The sequence below is a fragment of the Notechis scutatus genome, chromosome 4 (genome assembly GCF_049901735.1).
Source record: "Notechis scutatus isolate UNSWTSFEM ecotype Mainland chromosome 4, rNotScu1.2, whole genome shotgun sequence".
Taxonomy (NCBI): domain Eukaryota; kingdom Metazoa; phylum Chordata; class Lepidosauria; order Squamata; family Elapidae; genus Notechis; species Notechis scutatus.
Genome location: NC_142012.1, coordinates 22,046,521 through 22,071,177, shown reverse-complemented (window position 1 = coordinate 22,071,177; position 24,657 = coordinate 22,046,521). Strand labels below are relative to the sequence as shown.

Here is a 24,657-nt window from a genome sequence, read left to right as displayed (position 1 = left end):
GATCATTCAGATGCTGCCAGCCGCAAGAGTTCTATGAAATGTGAAAAATATTTATCAACCTTTTTGCTTTGCTTCTTTCAAGTCCAAGATTCTTTCAGTTGCCAATCGTCAGTGCCAGAATACTCACCTAGATTTTTACTTTTAATTTTTAAATGGCAAGCAACCATAATGCCTTTCTCTCTGCTTACAATAGGCACACAGATACACAGGAATGTTTTACGATAATTGTAGTTCATTTTTTAAAAAAATCAGTATATGAGATAAACTTTCACTTGGCTTTCCTACAGTATCCATGTCTGCCGTCTGCTGATTGTGCTCAGTTCTGGGACACCACTATTTCCTTTTAGAAGTGGATAAATTAATTTAAAATAAAGATTTATTTTATCAGCACAAGGTTTTCAAAGGCAAATTATTAGAGACATATTAGCCATGGACTATTTTAACTATAATCATAACACAAAAGGAGCCAAGAGTATACAGAATAAGAGCACTTTGAGGATACCAAGGTGAATTTTAAGACAAGAGGCACCCAGGAATTTCAGCATCAAATAAAATTAACAAGGAGAACAAAATAATCACATTCTCTAGCAGAATTAGGAGAAAAGATGATGACTTTATGTTAGGGACATAAAGGACAGACTTTTTAGGTAAGACTGACAAAGTGTATAGATCTAAGAGCAGTTTAACAAAGCATAAAACAGTTTGCTCTGGGGATGGATTCCTGATTTGTTTAAGCTAAATGAATAGCCATATAATACAAATTCAGGATTTCAAGAAACAATTAGACCAGGACTCTAGTACACCCATGGCACCTGTAGCAAGGGATGCTTTAATTTGGGGAGGATAATTTGAGATCAGGTGATGTATCTGTCCTACCAGGGCTTTGCCTTGGCAGCAGGATCAGGATTATAAGAAGTCAGAAGAATATTTTGATATATTTACAGTTCTCAAGTTTTGCCCACTGCAGCCAGAAGTGTTTTGTGACTAATAATAAGGTTGTAATGGACCATGCTGGTTGCCTTGGATATTTATGTTCATGGCCTACATGCTCTCTGAAAGCAAGCATACCAACCTGAAGTATGAAAAACTTTTCAGAGTTTATACTTCTCCATACACTACCCGCTTCACTGGCTTATGCTCCATTTGCATCCAGACCAAATGTGGGAAAAGCCCACGATTTTTGGCAGCGGATCCCCAGCACAGGTGGAAAAAGACTTCAGCACCGTTACAAATGCATCCGCAGTAGTCCTCTCTATCACAGCTTATATTTGCATTACAGCGGCTTGGTTTTATGCAAAACGGCAAAATTACTTGTTTAATTTTGGCCTGGATCGTGGCTACGGCGGTTTATCAACACCCGTGTACTGTATGATTACCATTTGCCAACGCAGCGAGGGTGGCTTGGGCCACAAACCACGTTGTGCAAGCCTGGTCGAGAACGCCATGTGGCTATTATCGTTACGTTTTTTCCTCATCCGTTTTTGATCGTCCCGCGTACAATAATGTCTTCCCCCCACCCCCTCTCAACCCCGGGGTAGCAACACGCTGGCTGGCGCCCCCGAAACCATGTGGTCTAAAACGACACGGTCCTCCGAGAGGATCGGCGGGTTTTGGAAAACAGAAGCGGATCTCCTTCAACCCGGGTGAGGGGTGTGTGTGGAAAATCTCCCTCTTGGCGCTGGCTGCCGCGATGGCTCGTACAGCTAATCTTTTCCTCGCCAGCAGAGAGGCTCTTCCCAGCCGCTCCTCCTCCCGTTGCCACACAGAAGGGAGGGGAGCGTTATTAATATCGGCAGCTTGACCGCGGAACCAGGCGAAGGGTTAGCTAGGAGGCAGCGGCGCCAAGCAGTCAACGCTGCCACCAGCGGCTGCTTTCTTTCACCCGCCCGGGTTGAATGGGTTGACAATCGGGACGGTTCATCTACTCTTGACAAAGGCGGATAGCCAGGGGATCAGCCTCCGCCTCCGTTGTAATCTCTGAAGGCTTCTTGCAAGGGATCAGCCGCTCTCCGGGAACTGCTTTGGACTAGGTGGGTTTTAATCTCAGAGCTTTTTTGCTATCCTGATCGGTGCATCCCTGAACTACTTACTTACCGCTGTTTCCATCCTTGCTCGTGAATCGATCTATATAGCACCGAGATGGAGAGCAAGGTGTTGGAGACGTGACTCACCCGTGCTCACTCTTCGTGCCCACCCCACGAGTTGGAAGATTTTAAGAGAGTGTAGATTACAGGTAGACCTCGATTTACGACCTCAATTGAGCCCCAAATTTCTGTTGCTAAGCGACACAATTGTTAAGGGAGTTTTGCCCCATTTTACAACCTTTCTTGCCACAGCTATTAAGTGAATCACTGCAGTTGTTAAGTTAGTTTAGTAACATGCTGGCTCAGTGAATTTGGCTTCCCCATTGACTTTGCTTGTCAGAAGGGCGCAAAAGATGATCACATGACCTGGGACATGGCAACCGTCATAAGTATGAACCAGTTGCCAAGAGACCAGATATTGATCACATGAGCATGGGGATGCTGCAATGGTTGTAAGTGTGAAAAACGGTCATAAGTCACTTTTTTCAGTGCCATTGTAAGGTTAATACGAATGGTTGTAGGTCAAGGATCATAACTTGCTAGCTCTTATATATTTCTTGTCTTAACTTGTCCAGAAGAATCAGTCTCTCTTCTGCTCTGCTGGGCATCATTTATTCACTAAAAGCTTGCTAGTTGTGATCTGGTTAATATTTTTAATTATAAACTTTTGTTTCTGTGTCTTGACACTAATAAAGTGTCAAGTCTCGCTTTAGAAAAGGAGCTTTGAAGTATATTAGGAATAGCATTGATACAAATGAATATAGACTGAAGGAAAATAAGAAACTTCTAGTAGGTACTCTCTAGTCTAGCCCATTCCTATAGGTCTTAATTAGATGCACCTAATGACAAATTAAATGAAGGTGGATGATTTTTACACTGTTTCCTAGAAGTGATTTGTGTTCAAGAGCATTTAATGTTATGCCAGTGCTGATAGGGAGCGTGTCAAGCTCCCTTTCTAAATGTGATTTAATTTAATTTTAATTTAATTTAATTTTGAATTCAAATGAGGAGCTAAGCACTAAACTCTATTTCTTGCATAGATGTCTACATGGGAAGGAGAAAAGAGAAGGTGGGCCAAAACAGGCAAATAGCAAAAAAACAAAAAAAAAATTACAGGAATTGATCAACACAAATAACATCCACACTTGTGGCCGCAGCTTGCACTGTGACATAATACATTTTGGCATCATGGCTAGGAATTCCAAAATGTTAACATACACATACAGTTACAGTTAAACACATACAGTTACAGTTAAACACATACAGGTACACATGTACCCAGACAATCGGTATAATTCACAATGCTAGAAAAATATTGTATATCTGATCCTGATTTTCCTACAACTAGAATAACTCTGTCCATGAAGGAGACTGATTCAGATTTTCATTATTATTTTGGCATCAATAGAGGATCCCCAGGTGAGTCAAAAAAAAAAAGTTACAAAGATAGGTGCACCTTTTAAAATTAAATATTGTGTATACTAGGGGTGTCAAACTGATGGGTAGCGGGCCAGATGTGTCACACACAGGCCACGCTCACCCTAACTCCGTGAAAAGGAAAAACGTCACGAAATGCCACGCGATGGCAACGTGATGCGGCAAGTTTGACACCCATGGTATATACTCTCTTTGTATGTATTGTATACGTGTGTGTATACCATTAAAATATAATTTGTTCTTAGTTAATCCATAATGGTAAGTGTTCCTGTCTTGAGGGGTCCTTGGTGCTCTCTGAGCCTGCTTGTTTTCTTGCAGACATATCATCATGATGTTACCTGCAAGCAAGCTCAGAGAGCACCAAGGACCTCTCATTTCAACCCTAAGCTACAAATATTCTCCTTTGTTGGATCCTGTCTTCTCCCAACTAATATTTGCAAAATGTAATCCACTTCTTCATTCTTGGAGGGGCTTTTTTTTAATCTCTATGTTACACAATTTTAAGCAACTGCACCATGTTAAGACACAATTAAGCAAAGGTTCAAAGTTCTGTGAGTTGAAGATACTTCGTTCTAAACCTTACCTGATAACAGAAATATCACCAGAAGTAGATTTTAGCTGGCAGGTCTTTCTGGGATTATTTAATACCACAAGCCAACTCTCCAATCCACTACATAGTTAGATTCCATTCTGCTGTTGGATGTCACCTCTGCAGCATCCTCTCCATGTGAATCAGCTTTGGAGTTTAGCTTTGTTTGCCATGCCTGTTACACGAATAGCAAAAACTGAACCATCTGTCTTTTATTATTATTGTTTTTAGAAACTCATATACTATATTTTACATTAGCTGTAATTAGTACAACTATGTATCAAACAGGCATGCTCTCAGGAAATTAGGTTTAGACATTTCTCCCTGACATGAGCACCGAATAGGAAATGTTCCTTTGATTTTTGCATACTACACAAAGCAGAATAGCCACTAATGCTCACTCGATTGTGTGCTTTTATACCTGTTTCAGCACTTGACCGGGTAAAGCAAACTTCATTATCAGTCCAACTAACAAAACCACCTTGTTCTTTATGATGACATGAAAAGATTTTTTCCCCAATGTACAAATAAAAAGAACAAGTCTAGGCTTAGACAGATCATTGCTTCTACCAAGTATTAGTAAATGTGGCAATAATTTTAGTAGTTAAACTGCATTTGAAAAAAACTTCTTTGTACTATTTTTTTTAAATCAGAACTGGTAAAGAAACTGCTAATGAAAGTAATTGAGTTTCAAGTTGTAGATGTACATAATTGTACTTTGGGAGTCACACTCTCATATATGGAAAGGATGAAACATTATTTTAATCAGATAGAATAAATCTATTCTGAACATTTTCCAGAGTTCATGAACAAATTGGTGTTAGTCAGCTTGATCATATGGATATATTCATTAGACAGTCATTGTGCTTGTGACTGTATCACATTTTTGCACCCAATTCTAGCATCTTCATCAAGAATGTGTTCATGTGACTAGTGATTCAGGATAAGCTGACCCAGAAGTAACCCCAGCAAAATATATCAACTCAATTGAAATAATCCTCATCTACTCTCATCAACAGGTTAACCTTTAGAATTGGCCTTAGGAAGAGTTTTGATAGACGTCTACCCAAGGTAAGAGCAAATGCTCACAATCTTTGCATCCTCAGCCATGTATTTCCCCAACCAGTGGTTCAAAATAATTTGAGTTATCTCTGCACATGGTGGGGAGTTATAGAAAACCTGGAAGAGAATATTCTGAGGACCAATGTACACGTGCATATATATGAGTATAAGGAATGTGAGAAAGAGGGAGAGAAAGAAAAAGTGCTTAGATGAATTCCATATCAGAATCCATTTAAAAGTATTATTTGAGGGGATCATATCAATTTAAAATAGTCTTTTGATTTATGTTGATCACATCACATATGTAGGCCCTCACTGGATGTTGTAATGATGATCATGTGTCTATGAATGCTAATTCATTACTGGCAATGCTATCTTTTTTAAACTAGATGCTATATTTTTTGCTTTTCTTTTTCTTTTTCTTTTTTTTGCTTTTTAATTAGGTTGATCAAAATGACAGAAGACCCAGTGTCAGGGAGTTGGAAACCCACAACGCTATCTGAAAATGCTAGCAATAATGTAATTCCCATGCATGCAGCAACTCAGGTATTTGTTATTGCTGTTGTTATTGTTGTTATTTTATAGTTAAGTTTGTGATTTGGTTACTTTCATATATCCATAACAGTCTTCCCCAATCTGGTGAATCTCCCTTGAAATCCAGTGGAACATTCTAAAATATGGAGCTATTGCAGAAAATTCTGAACTACAACTCCCACCACCGCTCACTACTGATTATGCTAAGTGGAGCTGTAGTTCTCTAAACCAGTGATCCCCAACCTTTATTATGCCGCGCCCGGTACCGGCATCAGCTGGGCGCCGCAGCCCGGTACCGGCATCAGCTGGGCGCCGCCATCTTTTTGATGAAAAAGTGCTTCCGGTGACCTCACCGGAAGCACTTTTCATCAAAGATGGCGGCAGCGCTCGGTGAGCTTTTCCGGTAGAAATGGCTTTCTCCGGAAAAGCTCACCAGAAGCGCTGCGCCGCCATTTTTTTGATGAAAAAGTGCTTCCGGTGAGCTTTCTACCCGGAAAAGCTCACCGGAAGCACTTTTCATCAAAAAGATGGCGCCGCCCAGCAAGCCAGCGGCCCGGTAGGACTTGTTCCGCGGACCGGTGGTTGGGGACCCCTGCTCTAAACCACTAAACTCCGCATCCAATTTACTCTACAGTGACCAATCCAATGGACCGTTGTTCTATTAATTTTGCGCAGAAAAGAGGAGTTGAGCTTGACCTCTGCGATTTAATGGACACTTCTGTATAGTTTTTTGAGAAGGGTAAAGAAATATGCAGCATTTTTAAAGGAGGTGAATTTTATGCTTTGGATCATTAGAAAAGATTGACTGTAAACTGGTTCTGATATTAGTGGCCTCACATAAAACTATGGAGTTGTTACATCTAGAATACTGTGTACAGTACAATATTCTAGTCACCATATCTCAAGAGGAGTACTATATTGCTGGGAAGGTGGGGAAAGGGTAAACTAGAAGATAAGGGGTTTGAACGAGAATAGGATGCAGTGATTGGGACTGTATAGCCGGGAGAAATGACACAAGAAGATATGACTAAGATGCATGAAGGTGTGCACAGTGATAAGAAGTTCTCCATATCCCATAATACTAGACTAGAAACTGTTTTATGAAAGTGCTAGCAGATTTAAAATTGATGCTTTTCCATACTATGTATAATCAACTTTTAGAATGTGCTGCTTCAGGACATATTGGCTGCTAGTTTACAAGTCTTTAAAAACAGCTTTAATTATTGGCTGCTGCCTGTTAACATTCTAGATTCATGGAGTTGACAGTAGGAGAAGAAACTTGGTACTCTATCTGTGGGATGCTTACTTGTTAGATGCTTCTTATGAATTGTTCCTGAGATGGAATGTTGGCTAGATGGTTCTCATGATCAAACATTGACATTTTCCAGGATGTTTTTTCAACTTCCCAGTCTGCCTGGTATTCCCATAAGTCTCACTACCAGGCCAGACTAGGTAATGATTTTGAGTAATGAGGTGCACAGGGATAATATATATGCACTATGAGCTGTGGTGGTACAGTGGTTAGATTGCACTACTGCAGGCTAATTCCACTAACTGCCAGCAGTTTGGCAGTTTGAATCTCACCAGGTTCAAGGTTGACTCAGCCTTCCATCCTTCCGAGGTCAGTAAAATGTGGACCCGGATTGTTGGGGGCAATAGGCTGACTCCATAAACCACTTAAGAGAATGCTGTAAAGCACTGTGGATGGTATATAAGTCTAAGTGCTATTGCTATTGTAGCAGTTTCATACACATAGTCCTCAACTTACAACCACAATTGCTACTGGAATTTTAGTTGCTAAGTGATGTGGTCATTTTACCACCATCATTAAGCAAATCACACATTTAAGCAACTGACATGATTGTTAAATGAATCAAGTGGTTGTTAAGCTTCCCCAATTGACTTTTGTCAGAAGCTTCCTGAGAAGGTTGCAAATTACAATATGTGACTGCAAGACTTTGCAATCATTATACGTAAGCAGGAGCCAGCTGCCAGGCTCCTGAATTGTGTACCCCTCCTGAAGTTGGGAAATTCACAGCCTGTGGGTTACCTACCTCTAACTTGAATGGAGGGGGGGAATGATCATGTTAAACTTCCATCAATAATAGTACAACAATAACACTGTATTTCCTAAAGCTAGCTGTGAAACTGATTAGTGATAAACTCAAAGCTGCTCCATGTTTTTAAGCAGGAGTAAATTGTATCAAGACAAACTCTGCAGTTATAAACCACAAAACTTCTTTGTCCTACCTATCACTCTCCAAAGAAATGGGAGTACATCTTATTTTATCTATTGTATGGGCATTACGCATAATGCTTGCAAAGTCTTGCAGCACTCTATAGCGTCATTTTGAGGGTAGGAATTGAAACAGTTTATGTCCGGGATGTGAGGGGTCTGTAAATATTTTCATAGCTCTCTTTTTGACTCGTGCAGTATACAGGTCCACGATTGAAGGCAGGTTGATAGTAATTGTTATTTTCTACAGTCCTAATTACTCTCTGAAGTCTGTGTCTGTCTTGTTGTGTTGCAGAACCAAACCAGACAGTTATAGAGGTGCAGATGATAGACTCAGTAATTCCTCTGTAGAACTGTATTAGCAGCTCCTTGGGCAGTTTGAGCTTTCTGAGTTGGCACAGAAAGAACATTCTTTGTTGTGCTTTTTTGATGACGTTTTTGATGTTAGGTGTCCATTTTAGGTCTTATGATATGATAGAACCTAGCAACCTGAAGGTCTCTACTGTTGATACTGTGTTGTCTAGTATTGTAAGGGGAAGGTTTCTAAAGTCTACCATGATTTCTACAGTTTTGAGTGTGTTCAGTTCCAGATTTTACGGTTACACCAACAAGGCAAGTTGTACATCCTCCTGTCTGTATGCGGATTCGTCGTTGTCTCAAATGAGACCAATCACTGTTGTATCATCTGCAAATAGACCAGAAGTGAGCATAAAAGTCAGACAAATGTATCTAAAAATAATTCATTTAGAACTAAAATCATAAAGGACCTTCAGATTTCATAAACAAGCATATTGATCAACCGCTGTTCTTGTCTGGATATAATTCAACTGTTTCAAGCTACTCTTACTCAATTTGGTGCCATTATTAGAATTTATGGATAGAAGAATTTTCTCCAGACTGATAGCCATCAGACAAAATTTTACTTAGAATTAAATCTCACTGAGTTCATTAATTTTTGAAAATTGAAAAAAAATTAGGACTTAGATGGTTGTCACTAATATTATTTCTTGATTTCTACTCAGGATGTTTTGGATTCCGGAGTCAACAGTGGCATTGTACAAACAAAAGAAACAGCTCCATTGAACAGATGCGAGGAACATGCTCAGGGACCTCTAGCTCAAGTTAAAACTTCAGGGAGACAAATATGTGTTTGTCCTCCTCAAGGCATCCTTGCTAAAATAGCAACAAACGGTGAGGGGGGGGAAAGAACAAAGAAAAAAGCCCCTGTTTTCTGTAGAGAATATTTATTTGATGTATTATATTTTAATCTGTTCTAGAATATGTCAACATGGGAAAATTGCTCTGAAGAAACTGTGACTTGCCCTTCAGACTTCTTACAATTCATGCTGGGTGGTGCATGCAGAAAAGTATAGGAGTAATGGAATATATCATTCCAGTTCCTTTCTTCCACACCCATTTCTTGTCAGCCTTATCTTCCAATTAGCTGTCTGACTTACTCATAGGTTAATGAGTGACTAGTGAAATTGTAAATTCTACCCAATAGGAAAGTATTGATTGATCACAATGCTGGTTCCCTTGGGCGATGAAAATAGTCCCTAACAAGTTGGACTCTCTTCAGTCTCGTTCTGTTCCACAGAGTAGAAGGGGTTATTTAGGCTACTGAATCAAATAGTCTTGGAGTTCCATTTTTGCAGCTCCCTGCCTCTGTCCAACTATTCTGCAAAGGTTGCTAATCTGACTGATAAAAATCAACAGCATATATTCTTGCAATTTGAGGACAGAGTATTACAATATATTGATTCTGGGAACTCTAAAATCAGCACAATATTATAGTATTAAAACAAGGGGGTGAAAGTTGGGATTAATTGTTAACCTTTCCCAAAGCAAAGCTTGCAAATTCATACCTCTTATTTCACATTATTGTTCCATACCCCTTGTGTACATTTCAGCCTTTAGACCCCTTTAATATATTCAGTAAGTATATCAGTCACCACCACCTTTCCCCAATATTCTATATTACAAATTCTGATTCATTTCCTTGGGTAGTTATGCACAATGTATTTTAGGCCAAGGCAAGGGTGTTATGGTGGTGTTTTAAAAAATAAAAATGACATTTTCACCCACAAAGCCCTGCCTTCTCTTTTTATGTGTCACATGGTGACATGATCTTTTGATTCCCTTTCCATGGATGCCTCTGACCAAGGGCCATATTTGATATTTTAATTTTATGATGAAGATAATATTCCAAGAAATGGGGGATGATTAACACAATTACTTCTCATACATTCAGTCTGCCACTTTGAAAATTACAGTTTGATAAAAGTTACAGTAGTCTATGCTCCATTTTCCATCATTTGTTTGCATTTTGTGGCATGTCTAATTGGTAAGAAAGGATTGTGCAGATTTATAGCCACAAATGGGAAGATACTGTTCTTCGAAGCACAGGTTTGCTTTTTCCAATTTTTTGTTTTTAAGTCACAATCAAGATGCAATTTAGCAATGAATACTTAAAAATAAATAATAATCCTTCATACATTAATATAAATGTGTCAATAAATTCTGGGCAATATTTTCAATATGCTTACATATTTTACACTTTTTTCTTCTTCCAGTGGTAGCAGTAGCATTGATCTGGGCTGTGATCTGGTCTATTACAACCCACGAAAGTCTTCCTGGTGGAAGCCTCTTTGGATTTTTATTCCTCTATCTTTTTGCTGTAATTGGTGGTAAAATTATGGGCTTAATTAAATTTCCTGGTCTGCCTCCTCTCCCTCCTCTTTTGGGTAAGTATGTTTTTGATAGGCTGTATCTTTTCACATTTAGATTGGTTATTGAAATAAAGAATCCATTGTGAAATTGCTATATAATACAAATTTATATCATTAAGATACAATTGATTGGAAAACGCAATATTACTTGGTGAATATATTTTAATTACTGAGAAAGTTACTTAAGTCGACTTGTTTTTATTTATTTTTTTATGTATTCATTAAATTTGTATGCTGCCCATCTTACCATGGAAAGGAATGGGTAGTGACTCTGAGTGGATTTGGATTGCTATTTGATTTTGTGTTTTGAGATGAAATTAATTGGAATAACTCCTATAACAGGGAATCTTAAAATAAATAGTTATAAATGGACTTTAAAATGGTAAGTCTTAGTGGTACAAATTAAAAAGCAACAGCTCAGTTTACAAAAATGTTTCTATTTCTCAAATAAGTATTCATCTTGATCTTTAAATAGTTTGAAAAATGAATTGATCATCCCCTTTAAAAGTAAATTATCAACTAATATTTTTTTCAGTTTACAGCCTCAATTTGTATTTGTTTCACTAACAAGTTTCTAGGGATCCATCATGGGTGTGCAGCCTGCAGATTATTTAAATTAATTAGCTTTTTAAAAAAAAACACAATTCCTTTATTCTGAATTTACTATGTTTTGGGCCCAGGGATGGGTCAATGCAGTAAGTACTTTACTTTTCAAATTCCCTTAAGTCCCATTTGGTGTTTTAACCCTAACCCAGTTATTAAGGGTTCACACAAAATATTGACCCATAAGCTAAACTAAGAGGTAGGTTTGCATATGAAGCTAAATTAGACATACACAAAAAACAATTCAAAACAAAAACCCCAAAGTCAGCTTAGTGGGCAGTGTAGTATTCTAGTTTAGATTGTTGTGTGAATGCAGTCATATTGTTCAGTTCATCCTGTGATAGCAGCTTAAAAAGTTTGATATTACAACTCTATGTATGATTGATTTATAGTTTTTGATGATTAGGCTCTAATCATCAAAGAAATGTATGTTCACACAACATGCAAATCCATGCTGCTAACTATAGTTTTCGAATAATACTACCATATTTTGGCTTATCATGACTAGACTTAGCACATTTGTTTCCTCTCAGAATGTGGATGAAGTCCCGCATCATGCTAAATAATAGCTTATTTAACCATGCTGTATATACTGCTATTTAATAAAACCCCATGGCTGGTTCTACATAATATGCAGTACAAACCATTTGTATAGCATATTGTATAAATCAAACAAACTTGGTTTAACATGCTCAGTATCTTTTCATCTAATTAGCTCTATAGAATTGTTAAATTTATTTAAAAAATAGTGGAATACAAATTTGTACATATTTATTCAGGAGGAAAACATTTTCTGTGGCGTTCAGAGATCAGGAAATGGGACTCTTTATAAGATTGCAGGAATATGATTCTTTGACTTCATGATCACAGGACAGCTGTTGCCTTTTTAAATGCTTGGTTCAAGTAGTGTACAGAGAAGGAAAACATCTTTGAAGGTCCTGGACCTCATAGCAAATGTTTCAGACTTTGTAGCTGCCAGTTGTGTCAATCAATAATATGCACCTTTTGCCTTCTGTTTAGGAATGTTGCTTGTTGGATTTCTTCTAAGAAACATCCCAGTGATCACTGACATAGTCCTGATCAATGTGAAATGGGGAGCCACACTAAGAAGTATTGCTCTCGCAATCATTTTGGCCCGGGCTGGCCTTGGCCTTGATCCAAAGGTGGAGTATCAAATGGTTCTTGCTTAACAAATGCATAGCCAGGTGTGATTAAACTCTGATTCATGTATTTCTAGGTCACAATTTTGTTAACCCTGGCTTATTGAGAAACAAAAGTAGCTCGAGCTGCAAAATAGATGAAGGCATAGAATGTTCCTAAATTGCATTTTTCAAAATCTCTGTAGTCCTCTTGTAACATAATCACCCACTGGCTTGGTTCCCAATGAAACTAGTGGTGCCAGCTCTAAAATTGGCTTAAAATTGTTTTAAGAAACAAAACACTCCCTCTCTCCTTAGACCACCACTCCCCCCCAATACTGGAATGTCCTAGGTTCTCTTATATATATTTGATAAGGCTCCACCCTCTTTGCCTTGTTTCCTTACCCAATGCAACTCCAATTCTACCAAAAATTCACACACGTTTTGGCTACCAAATCCACACATTCAGATAATCATAAATCATAATTTGCAACTCTACCAATTAGGTTTATATGTCAGATATGGTGATTTAACTAATTTAACTAATTCATACAATGTGTGGCCCCTGTCCTCATCTCAGATTAGTTTGGAACCATTTTCCCTCTAATGTATGGCTGTCAAGCTCGCGGCATGTGGGCCAGATGCATCACACACTGGCCACACCCACGCCTGGTTTAGCGAAGGGGGGGAAAGTCTCAATATGTCATGTGACGCCACTGTGACAGTGTGAATTTGACATCCCTGCTCTAGTGCAAGACCAAATGCTCCTTCCAACCAAACTTTCTTTGTGACATCTGCCTTTTTTAAAAAATGTGGAAGAAATATTTTATGGAGATGAACATTTAACTACAAGGAGAACTTAAATGTTTCAACATTCCCCATCAAGTTTTTTCCTGAGGAGTTGGGCATAATTTCCAGGATTCCCAGCCAGTATATGTAGTCCCAGGACATGCGAAAGAACACTATTTCACTCCTGATCCTGTTTATCACTGGGTAAAAAATGAACTATATGCCCCTAGTAGAGCAGGGATATTATCCTTAAGTGCAAGTGAACTGTTTCTCTTATAAAAGATATTTGGGGATTTTGACCTAGAATGTGAGGTTTTGGAAAAACTTTGTAAAGAAAACAAAATTAAGTTTCCTTTCGGTAGATCTTGACATCTGACACATCCATGTGGTTTTCTTGGCAACAGATTGCTATTATCCTCTTCTGATAGAGTAGCCTATGTTTGTGGTATTTGGTTTTTTTTTTTAAAAAAAGCTTCATTTTGTTTTGTTCTGGAATTTGTCCAACATTACTTACTTTCTGAGGTCAGCAAGAAATATCAATGTGAAACTTAGTTTGGTCATATGTACTTGATCTTCAGGGTTATGATCAGTTTTGCCTTTAACTGAATTTAGTCTGCTTCTGATCCCTATTCACCTAGAAATTTTTAATTTCATTCAGAGGTAACACAAACTATGATTTATAGTAATGAGGCATAATTAGTTTAATGATTAGATATTCCTACCCTTTCTTCTTTTCCTGGGTAATTGTAAAAAATCAGAAACTTCTGCTTTTCACTGAGATTAGCTGACATTATCTAAATCCTGAACTGTGGCAACTTTTACTATATTAGCTCATAACACTACATATAACTCCACTATATTTAGCTCATAGCTCAGTTTCATAAATTTGTAAATTAAAATTGACTTCCTTCAGTTAGTGATAAGACTAATCTATTTTAGAACTTTAGCAATGTAGTGGATCTAAAGCTCTAGCATATTCTTCGAAACGCCATCTGTTAGTCATGCAAATTGATAGGAGCGTACCAGTGGTGGGATTCAAATTTTTTTACTACCAGTTCTGTGGGCATGGCTTGGTGGGCGTGGCAGGGATACTGTAAAAGGATACTGTAAAATCTCCACTCAGAGGTTGTATTTGCCAGTTCTCCAAACTACTCAAAATTTCCACTACCAGTTCTCCAGAACTGGTCAGAACCTCCTGAAAAATACCACCTCTGGAGCATACCTAAGCTTTTTTAAGGTTCAGTATTGCCATGATGCTAAGGCTGTGTTTGTACAATATATTATGTCACTCATGTAGTATATTATCTGAATCTGGACCATGTAGAGGCCTTAATCATAACCTGTAATCAAATTTACAATTAATGTATCTCAATCTAAGTTCCTCATGTCATCTAGGCTAATTAATCTGTAGTGAACTTTTCTTTTCTGGCTTCTGGCCAAAAAGGTTGGAACTAGAATAGATGTAAAATACTGGGCTCCTTTTTGCGGATTTTTTTTTTTACTTTGTTATATAAAATTAATAACATGTGTCAGATTAGACTTAATCCTTTATGCAAATACATTAAACCTGTGATATGTTAAATGTTGCCATATTATAGTTCTTAGCAGCCTGAGCCAGCATCTGCAATGGTGAAGAAAGCTGGAAACTGTAATTCAGCTAAGGTCTGGAGTGCTACAGTTTACCTGTTCCTGTTTTTTGCACCAGCAAAACCACTGTAAATTCATTACATAAGAGAAAATCCTCAGTCCTACCACCCTTTCTAAAGCAGCATGCTTACTACATGGGGCTTTTTACAGGTGGTAAAAAGCCAGTTGGGATCCCTGTGTTTATTTGTTGCCATCTAGTAGATACTCAGATTTTTTATGGCATCCCCATCATTTTGCAGAGCCAGTTTGATGCAGTGGTTAAGGCATCACGATAAAAACTGTTCTAGTTTTGCTTTTTTTACTTCCTTCTTTTGCTTCCTTCATACCCCCAAGAAGGAAACAATGGCAAACCACTTCTGAAATCTTGCCAAGAAAACCTCAGGGATTTGTCCACAGAATCTCCAGAGATCAAGAGTGACTCCAAGGCATAAAATAATAATAAAATAAAATAATAAATAAAATAAAATGTAACATATTGATCACACTACCTTAACACAGGTTGGCCAACAGGGAACTTAGATGCACCCTTTTTCTATCTGCATTACTTCTTACTAATTCAATTTATATGCCCTCCATTAGATATGTGACTCATTGCAGTGTACATAATTAAAAGTAACAAATAACCAACAAACATACACAGCAGAAAAAAAATCATTAAAACATAGTGCTTAGGAGGCTATTCAGATAACCAGAACAATGAAAAACTGTCTCATAAAACCACTTGAAGCAAGTCCTGGGCCATTGCCAAATAGAGCAAATCTCATAGGGTTTTCTTCTATGGTCTTCAAAACATTTAAAAAGCAATTCCACTGACTTGCAAATGCATTTATCTTGCAGGCTCTGAAAAAACTAAAGGGTGTCTGCTTTAGATTAAGCTTGGGACCCTGCCTAATAGAAGCAAGTACAGCGGCAGTCATATCTCATTTTCTCATGCACCTGCCATGGCAATGGGGATTTATGCTTGGGTAAGCCCTTCTTCCAATTCAAAAATAGCATTTTTTTCTTTTCTTTTCTGGGCCAAAACTGTCTTTCCTCTTCCATGAAGTCATGGGTACAGTGCCAGTGTCACATCTGATTTAGTTCGATTATGCTGTAAAACATATGTTCTTGTCACACCACAGAGGATTAGGGTAGGATTTGAAACTCTGTTCTATAAATATATCTGGAATTTACAAAGTTGCATATTTGATGAGAAAACATAGGTTAAATCATCTTTAATTTAAAGGAAAATTTTAATCTTGTTCAGAAGTCTTTAAAAACATCTTGCTAAGACGTATCTTTAACAAAATAATTTCTTAATAAACCATGACTGGATGGTTCACATAACATGCTGAACCACAAACGTGTAGTTTAACGGTGAAGCACTTAGATTAGAAGCAGAAAGATTCAGCTTCTAGTTCTTTCTCAGCCCCAAAAGCACTGTGGGTGATCAATTTATTTCACAGTGTTATTTTTCTCAGGGAAAATAGAAGAATGGAATGTTATATATAGCACCTTAAGCTCCTGAATCAAAGGTAGATTACAAATGATCAACAACTACTTTTATTTACAAACTCCAATAGTTGGGCTCATACATTAAACCAGAATAAACAATTATGATCTACAGTACTATATTATGTCAATCCAGTGTGCTTCAAGGAATCAACCTATATTCTTAAACATAAAATGGTTCTTAGTAACACCTTCCATCTTGAGTATTGCAATGGTCTCTGCACGAGGCTGCCCTTGAAAAGTAGCTGGAAGTTTTATTTGGTTCAAAATGCAGCAGGTGGTTTTGTGCAGGGTTACAATTGCAGGTGTGTCACTTCTCTTGCGGGAGCTGCATTGGCTGCCGATTTGGTTCCATATCAAAGTCAATGTGCTGGCTTGGGATCAAGTTATTTTGCCAATCAGATCTACCCAATACACCAGAGCAGGGAGACAAGGAATACTTCCTAAGGAGCTCCATCTGATGGGAGCAAGAAGGGCTTTCAACATCCTTGCACAGATAAGATTGGCCCCCACCTTGGCACTTTTTCACAAGGCCCTCAACATATGATTCTGCCAACAGGCCTAGGGACCCAGAATGGCATGGAGCCCATCAAATGGTTCAAAATTGTTGTCATCAGGAGGGTAGGGATTAATGCCATTTGTATTGTTAAAATTTATCCTTGTAAGCCACCTGGAGTCACTGGGATGAGTTGGGTAGCCATATAATTTTTCATAAATAAAATTAGTACTTTTATACTGTGATTTTTCAACTCACAATACAGTTCTTCAGTTTTCCCTTTCTCTTGTAAATTGCAGATCTTACTCTGACTGTGAAAAGTATAAGAAATAACTGCAAATTGATGTAACTAAAAGTTAACTTGTGTGTATGTCTTCAGATTTGTCTTAGGTGCTGTGTCTCCTGCAGTTGTAGTCCCGTCAATGTTGGTTTTACAAGCAGGAGGATATGGTGTTGACAAAGGTGTCCCAACTTTACTAATGGCTGCAGGAAGTTTTGACGACATTCTGGCTATCACAGGCTTCAACACATGCTTAGGGATAGCATTCGCTTCAGGTATCTGTCTATTCTATTGATAAGCCACATCCAAGCTACTGTCTTCTTTGTCATAATGCTAGTTTCTCCTATACAAGTAATATCCTTTGTATAAATAAAAACCCTTTTCATGCTGATTTTATGCCAAAATCTTTATTTGTGACACTGTACAATTAATAAAATTGGAAAGTTGTACCTGTGGTCAGGATGAACCTGAGACCTTAATGTACCTATTTACTTACTATCTGTTCTGTATACACTTATGTGACATATACTTCACCACCTAGTAGAGATCAAACTTTCAATGAAGAAGAAATGGTTTGTATTACAAATTATGTCACCAAGTTCTTATTGACAGGTATTGCCATTAAAAGGCATAATGCAGTAATTGTGAACATATTATAAGCATGTTACAGGTGACACACCATGCCATTCTGGTAACACTTGAGTCCTCTGAACTGTCTAGGACAGAGTTCCCCAAACTTTCTGGCTTTGCGGACCGGGGGGGGGGAACGGTTTCATGCAAGCGGCGGATAAGCGTGCACATGCACACAGCTCCACTTATGTGAGCACCATGCATGCATGCCTGCCGCTCTTGCAAATGAAGAGTGCGTGTAGGCGCTCACTCACTGCTAACATAAGGGAGATGCCAGCCATGCTTATAAATGCTAGCTGTGGAGACTATCCAAAAATCCATTGGAATCCTCTTTTTCTGCTTTGCTAAAACAGGTTCCACCCTTCAAAATGTCTTTCGGGGTATATTAGAAGTTGCAGTGGGTATAGCAGCAGGTGGACTTTTAGGCCTTTTTATTCGCTACTTTCCAAGCAAGGATCAGGTAAGGGGAAAAAAACCATTTGAAATGTAGCAGTCTTGTATTTGTTGAAGCATGAGAAGAAACAGCACATTTAAAACAAACTCCCTGTCACACTTTAGCTGGAATAATAGGTATAATAATTAGTATCTGTCAGAGTTGCAAATACCAGCACAACATCACTACGTTGTTCATTGACATTGTTGATCTTTGTTCAAACTTTTGAAGAAAATCCCACTACAAAGTTAACTCTTTAAAACAGTGATGCCTTTTATCAGATTCAGACACCTGAAAAATATTGGGCTGCTTTAATGAATAGAAGAGAAATGTTATATACTGTAGGTAGGTCTTCAACTTGCAACCATCCGTTTAGTGATTGTTCAAAGACACAATGGCTCTGAAAAAAAGTGACATGACCAGTTTTCAAACTTACGACTGTTGCAGCATCCCCATGGACATATGATGAAACTTTGGATGCTTGGCACCCGGCATATATTTACGATGGTTGCCGCATCCCAGGATTCTGGGATTATCATTTGCTGTTCTGACAAGCCAAATCAATGAGAGAAGCCAGATTTGCTTAAAGACTGTGTGATTCACTTAACAAATGTAGTGATTCGCTTAACAACCATAGCAAAAAGGTCATAAAATGGGGCATGATTCATTAACAGCTGTCTTGCTTTGGAGGCAATTTTAGACTCAATTATGGTCGTATGTTGAAGGCTGCCTATATCTGTATGAGTTTTAAATTAATTTTCCAATTTCTTTTTCAAGCAAGTACAACTTAAGATTTCTAGTATATTAATTTTAAAGAAAAGGTAAAGATTTCTTGAACTGAATTGAGGACCTATACAGTTTCTTTGTAGCATTATGAAAGTGATTTACTGTTGTTTTAATTCAACAATTTTTTCCCAACCACTTCCCTATCCAGAGGTTACCCTACTTAACTTTATATACTTTATATACTAGGCAACATTTACAAAATTTGCCAAGAATTTACATGGGCATACAATTCCAAAATATTGTATTCTCTTCGAAGTTTCTTGTCAAGTTTGGATTGACCTTTATGAATCATGTATCTTGCTTTCTCCAATTTCTCTCCTTAGACACATCTGGTATGGAAGAGAGCATTCTTTATTATAGGCTTATCAATGTTTGCAATTTTTAGCAGTATGTATTTTAATTTCCCTGGATCTGGAGGACTGTGCACAATTGTTTTGGCATTTCTGGCTGGATTATCATGGTCTGAAGAAAAAGTGAGTATTTAATTATCATGTAACTAGAAAGTCATCTTGATTCCAAAATATGAGAGTTTATGAGATATTATGGGCAAGTTGAAAGTGTAAAAAAATGTTTCAACTTTGGTTCCATATTTTAGCCATTTATTTGTAGGCTATTTTGAGATTCCCCATCCTATGATTTATGCTTATTTAAAAAAATATTTCCACAGATTTGAGGGTTTCTTTGAGTCTGCCATCTTCTTCCTCTAAATGTATCCTCCTGAGTTCATAAGCAGTGACATTCAGTTTCTGAAAAAAAATGGAGGAAATGATGCTAATATTGCATCACAGTATACAGTGATTCTTAGCTTAGTGGCTTATTTTTTCTCCCCATTCAATCAAAGCAAATGTTCTGGGGAAAAATATGAAGCTAGTATACATCTCTATTGAGTATTATGAATAAAAGTGAATGGGACTAGGTGAGAACAGAGTGTTTTAATGAAAAAAGGAGAACCCTGGAAAAGAACTACCGTCTTATAGAAGTAATTAAAAAGTTATAGAAATAACTAAAGGATGGTATCGCCTTAAATTGTGTTTGTGGTAAGGGTATTCCTCCTAAAAGGAGGAATATTTATAATTTCAAAGCTCCTATTAAGTTATTAGAAGAATCCTTAATATCTTAATATTTGAAAGATACAATGTCATCTTTATAATGATAGCATCACTCTTCCTAAAATGAGAGCAAGAACACAAATCATATAAATGGATCACTTAATTTTTTGAAAATGTTATTTAATAATATGAAAATAATTAAGTTTGTGTTATATATCTTCTGCATGAATGTACAGTACAGTGCAACAAAAATGCATTGCTTTTTTTGCAGAAAGAGGTAGAAAAAATTATTAAGGTTGCATGGGAGATTTTCCAACCTTTTCTTTTTGGTTTAATTGGCGCCGAAATATCTGTTGCATCTCTTGATCCTCAAACAGTTGGTAAGTTTTCCACTAACAAGTAGGCATTTATGCCTATTGTCTTTGGAGGGATTAGCTAATCAGAAGGAAAATTATTTCTGGTATTAAAAAAAAGAATCCTCTCAAAAACTGAAGTTGAGATGATTCTTTTTTTAAATACCAGAAATAATTAAATCTATTTCTTTGTTTCAGGACTCTGCATTGCCATACTGGCTGTTGGATTGATAGCCCGAGTTACAGCCACTTTTGTATTGGTCTGTTTTGCTGGTTTTGAGCTGAAAGAGAGAATATTTATTGCATTGGCTTGGATCCCCAAAGCTACTGTGCAGGTATATTGCATTTTTATGGCAGAATTCTGTCTTCTGGAAATAAAATTAACTGAATACCTCAAATCTTCCAAGAAGTTGAATGGAATGAAATGGGGTTGAGTTAAGTTGAATACTTTATTTGCCCAAGTGTGATTAGCCACATAAGGAATCCCAATATAGAAGCACTCAGTATATATGCAGAGCAACAGAATACAGGTAGTTCTTAACTTACAACCTGAGAGCAAACTTGATGTAGCTAAGGGAAACATTTGTCAAGGGAGTGTTGCCCAGGGGTGGGATCCTACCGGCATAACAACTGGTTCGGTGAGCGCATGCTTTGTGTGCGTGCATGTGCAGTTGTAAATCAACTTCTCCTGCAAGCAATAACCTTCTCCTGCTGATGCGCGGCACTCACTTGTGCTACGGAAAGCAACTAAGGCTGCTTTAGCAGGGAATAAAGGGCAGCCTAGAGTCCAAGGGGGGGTGGGGGGTGGGCCCAACCGAAGAAAAGAAGATTTTCTGAGCGAACCGATTCGGTATCAGCTGCTCTTTGGGGCTACCGGTTCTATAGAACCGGGCCGAACCAGTAGAATCCCATCCCATTTTACTTCTTTTTTTACCACATTTGTTAAGTGAATCGCTGCAGATGTTAAGTTATTAATATGGTTGTTAAGTGAATCAAAGTTACTTTTTGCGGTGCTGTTGTAACTTCGGTCATTAAACAAACTGTTGTAAGTTGTGGACTACCTGGAAGCATCATCATCATTATACCAATAAAAGGGAGGAAGTAAAGAAGATAATAAGGATAAATAATAGTACAGTCACACTACATGGGTAAGTATCAACATTAGACTCTGAGAATTAGGTGTTCAGCAAGGGGGAAATATTGTCCCTGTTTAGTTGTTTTGATATACAATGTCCTATAGCACCATCTTGAGGGAAGGAATTGAAACAATTTATGTTCAGGTCTTTTCCCTCTCCTTTTTTGTTACATTCATTATTCACCTTTTTACTGAACAGCTAAACTTTGTTGTCCAATAAAATTCCCCATCTTCAATCCATAGCCGGCAAATGGGGATGTTGCTGCAAGCATTTTGTCTTTATTTCAATGCAAGCTAAATCAATCACAGTCAGAATTTGCAACCCATTATCACGTTTCTCCTTAGGAACACAATTTTTGATAGCACTAATCCAACAGTTATACTACAACATCATAAACATTTTCCTAAATTTAGTGAGCTGATCCATCTACACTAGAAAAATGTATGAAACCATAGCACTGTTGAGATGAATCACAAAGCTAGATCTTCTTATTTAGACATAAGATTTTCCAGAAGCAATAAGAAATTATTTGTCTAATATTATAACTGTTCAAGGCTGACTTTGGACTGTGAACCTCATCATTGTCAACCTAAGGTGTAGGCTCTTTGTAACTCTAGGATGTTTTCAGGGTTGTCAATATGAATATTTAGTCACTGCAAACAAATTTTGCTTGTATGTATAAATGAGAGAAAAGAGAGTATCCTCTACTATTTCTTGGTATCCCAAAATTTCCAATTCTGCATCTTAACCTCAGGCAGGAAAGTCCAATCCAGCTGAACTTCAAAAACATAAACAGTGGTTAATAAGGGCCTTAGTAAGGCTACAAGCTAAACTACATATTCTAAACCATTACTTTACTATAAATAGATTTTTAGTTTGTTGCAAGATTTGCTACTATACTTCTCATCAGGTATAGTACTCAAACACTTACTGATTACAGTAAATCAAATTTTGAAAATATTATATGAAGGAAGAGCTAATCCCATTAAAACAGTAACTTACAATGCAGTCCTCTTCTACATTGAATTTCAATGTAGAGAATCGCTTAAAATAAGTCATAAATTTCATTTCATTAGATGGACACCAATTTAGATGCTTTTGAAAGGGGCAATCCAAATTCAATGAGGATTGGTCTTTTAATGGTTGCTAGTCTATCTAGGTGCTATCACCTGAAAACTAGATAGCACATCTTAAATATCAGTTGCTGGGGAACAACAGTAGGAAGGGCTTCTTATGCACTAGTTAGCTGCTGTATAGTGTGTTCGATGAAACAAGCTTTTGTGCTGTATTTTTAAAATGTTCTTTTGCTGTGTTATCTATTATTTCCTTTCTCTTGACAGGCTGCAATTGGTTCAGTTGCCTTAGATACAGCACGGGAGCAGAAAGATAAACAATTAGAGAAATATGGCATGGATGTTTTGACAATTGCTTTCCTGGCAATCTTAATCACAGCTCCAATTGGAGCTCTAATAATTGGGCTGGCAGGGCCCAAACTTCTCCACAAGACTTCTGATACCAACCAAGAAAGTCATACATATGAAGAAAGAGAAGGAATAGAAATACATGGGCCAGCATAGGGAGATATGAAGTGCTGTCCACAAGATCACCTGAATTGAAACTGCTTATGAATCATGGTATCTACACTTAGAGAAGTTTAAAGGCCTATGAAAGGAATGTTGTAATGGGGGCCCACTGTGGATATGACAGGCAGAGATAGGTATGGCAGGAAGCACCAGTTTGACAAGAAAAGGGAGACCCATATTCTCCAGGATCTGGATAAATTCAAGTGGACTTCAGTGTTTCTGACAACTGGGGGGAGAGTACTAATATTTTATATGCTCCTTTTTATGTCCTGCACTGTTTTACATTGCCCAGAATATACATATTGAAGTGGCCTACAAAAAATTTACAATAATACTATAAAATAAAATATGGTTTTATTGAAAAAACATCCATATGTGCCTTAATCCATCCCCCACCATGCAGTCTCAACTGTCAGTACAGATCCTTCCATCGCCCTGCCATCACAACTGATGAAGTTTCTTGGATGAAAAAAGGAAACATTTTCTTCTTCAAAGAAAAAAGAACCCAGTCTAGTTGCCTTTTGAAAAAGCATCTTTGAGATAACAATGATCTGGATGCCTGAGAATCTCCAAAGACATCCTCTCATATATTTCTATTACATAGCTCAACTTTTCTCAAGGTTAAGCTTCACAGGGTGCATTCTCTCCTCCCCTTCTCTGAATCGGTTCTGATTTCTCAAAATTAGTATGCTGTGTAGAACCGGACAGAATACCACAATACTAGAGATAACTGACCAAGACGCAGTGAAATAAACAATACTTTATGATTTGGGAAATATGCTAGTACTGACGCAGCTCTTTGACTCCAAGATCTTTTTCACAAGTAGTTATTAAGCATCAATCTATGTATTGCGTTTCCAAAATAAATACCTCTGTAACTTTTCTCTCTCTTAATTTTTATGGTGTAGCTTCCTCCCCATTTCACCAGCCTGTCAAGATAATTTTGGATTTTATTTTCTAGAGAAGTTTCTCCACTTCAGAGACTTTTAAGATGTGTGGACTTCAGATGTGTGGCAGTTGCAAGTCCATGCATCTTTAAGCCCCTGAAGTTGAGAAACACTGTCAATATGCACCACCCCACCGCACCATTTCATAGCATCCAGAAATTTAAAACGCATCCCTCTCATTCTCCAAATAATTCATGAAGAGGACCCAGGACTGCCCAGGCCCATTAGATACTTTTCTCCACTCGATCTACAAATCACTGAGGAGCCTCCTTGGAGTACAATGTTTGAAGTGGCTGCAATATCCACTTATTGTACTTACCTTTGTCTCTTCGGCAAAGGTAGGAAAAAGCGAAAGAAGGCGATGGCTGCAACTATTTCAGCCCTCTGGGTCCCCGGAGGGTAGGGGCTGAGCTCAGGATCTCCTCCAAGGATTTCCTTGCGCGGAAATACAGAGGAAAGCAAATTGGGGCAATTCTTGCTGCAGGGCAATTACAGACCTCCCCCCCCCCCACACCTCCCCACTGCTGAGCGCCGCCGCAGCGCCGTTGAACCAGGTGCCCTTCGGCGGGTGGGCAGACAGGCATGACCGTTATTTCTAGACCGTTATTTTTCTCAGAGGCAGCT

General features: G+C 38.0%; 1 protein-coding gene across 3 annotated transcripts; it reads left to right on the top strand.

The window, feature by feature from the left end:
• The first annotated feature begins 1,847 nt into the window (after positions 1–1,847).
• On the top strand, positions 1,848–23,167 carry LOC113415285 (sodium/hydrogen exchanger 9B2-like). Of its 3 annotated transcripts, XM_087962916.1 has the most exons (14): positions 1,892–2,030; positions 2,133–2,233; positions 5,130–5,181; positions 5,616–5,718; positions 8,965–9,133; positions 10,516–10,686; positions 12,295–12,437; positions 15,687–15,814; positions 17,216–17,391; positions 18,100–18,206; positions 19,289–19,438; positions 20,286–20,394; positions 20,566–20,702; positions 22,844–23,167. In XM_087962916.1, exons 4-14 carry the CDS (start codon positions 5,626–5,628, stop codon positions 23,078–23,080), a joined length of 1,620 nt encoding a protein of 539 aa, XP_087819042.1. In that variant the 5' UTR covers positions 1,892–2,030; positions 2,133–2,233; positions 5,130–5,181; positions 5,616–5,625; the 3' UTR covers positions 23,081–23,167. The 3 variants fall into 3 exon arrangements, with proteins under 3 accessions (XP_087819041.1, XP_087819042.1, XP_087819043.1); XM_087962915.1 differs by lacking the exon at positions 2,133–2,233 and having other exon boundaries at positions 1,848–2,030; XM_087962917.1 differs by lacking the exon at positions 1,892–2,030 and having other exon boundaries at positions 2,095–2,233.
• The last annotated feature ends 1,490 nt before the right edge of the window (positions 23,168–24,657 follow it).

Excerpts from the sequence above, each read along its gene's own strand:
- LOC113415285 (XM_087962915.1), top strand. The coding sequence starts at position 5,626 with ATGACAGAAGACCCAGTGTCAGGGAGTTGGAAACCCACAACGCTATCT. Across the intron at positions 5,719-8,964 it reads CCATGCATGCAGCAACTCAG|GATGTTTTGGATTCCGGAGT; the intron begins GTATTTGTTATT and ends ATTTCTACTCAG. Across the intron at positions 9,134-10,515 it reads TGCTAAAATAGCAACAAACG|TGGTAGCAGTAGCATTGATC; the intron begins GTGAGGGGGGGG and ends TTCTTCTTCCAG.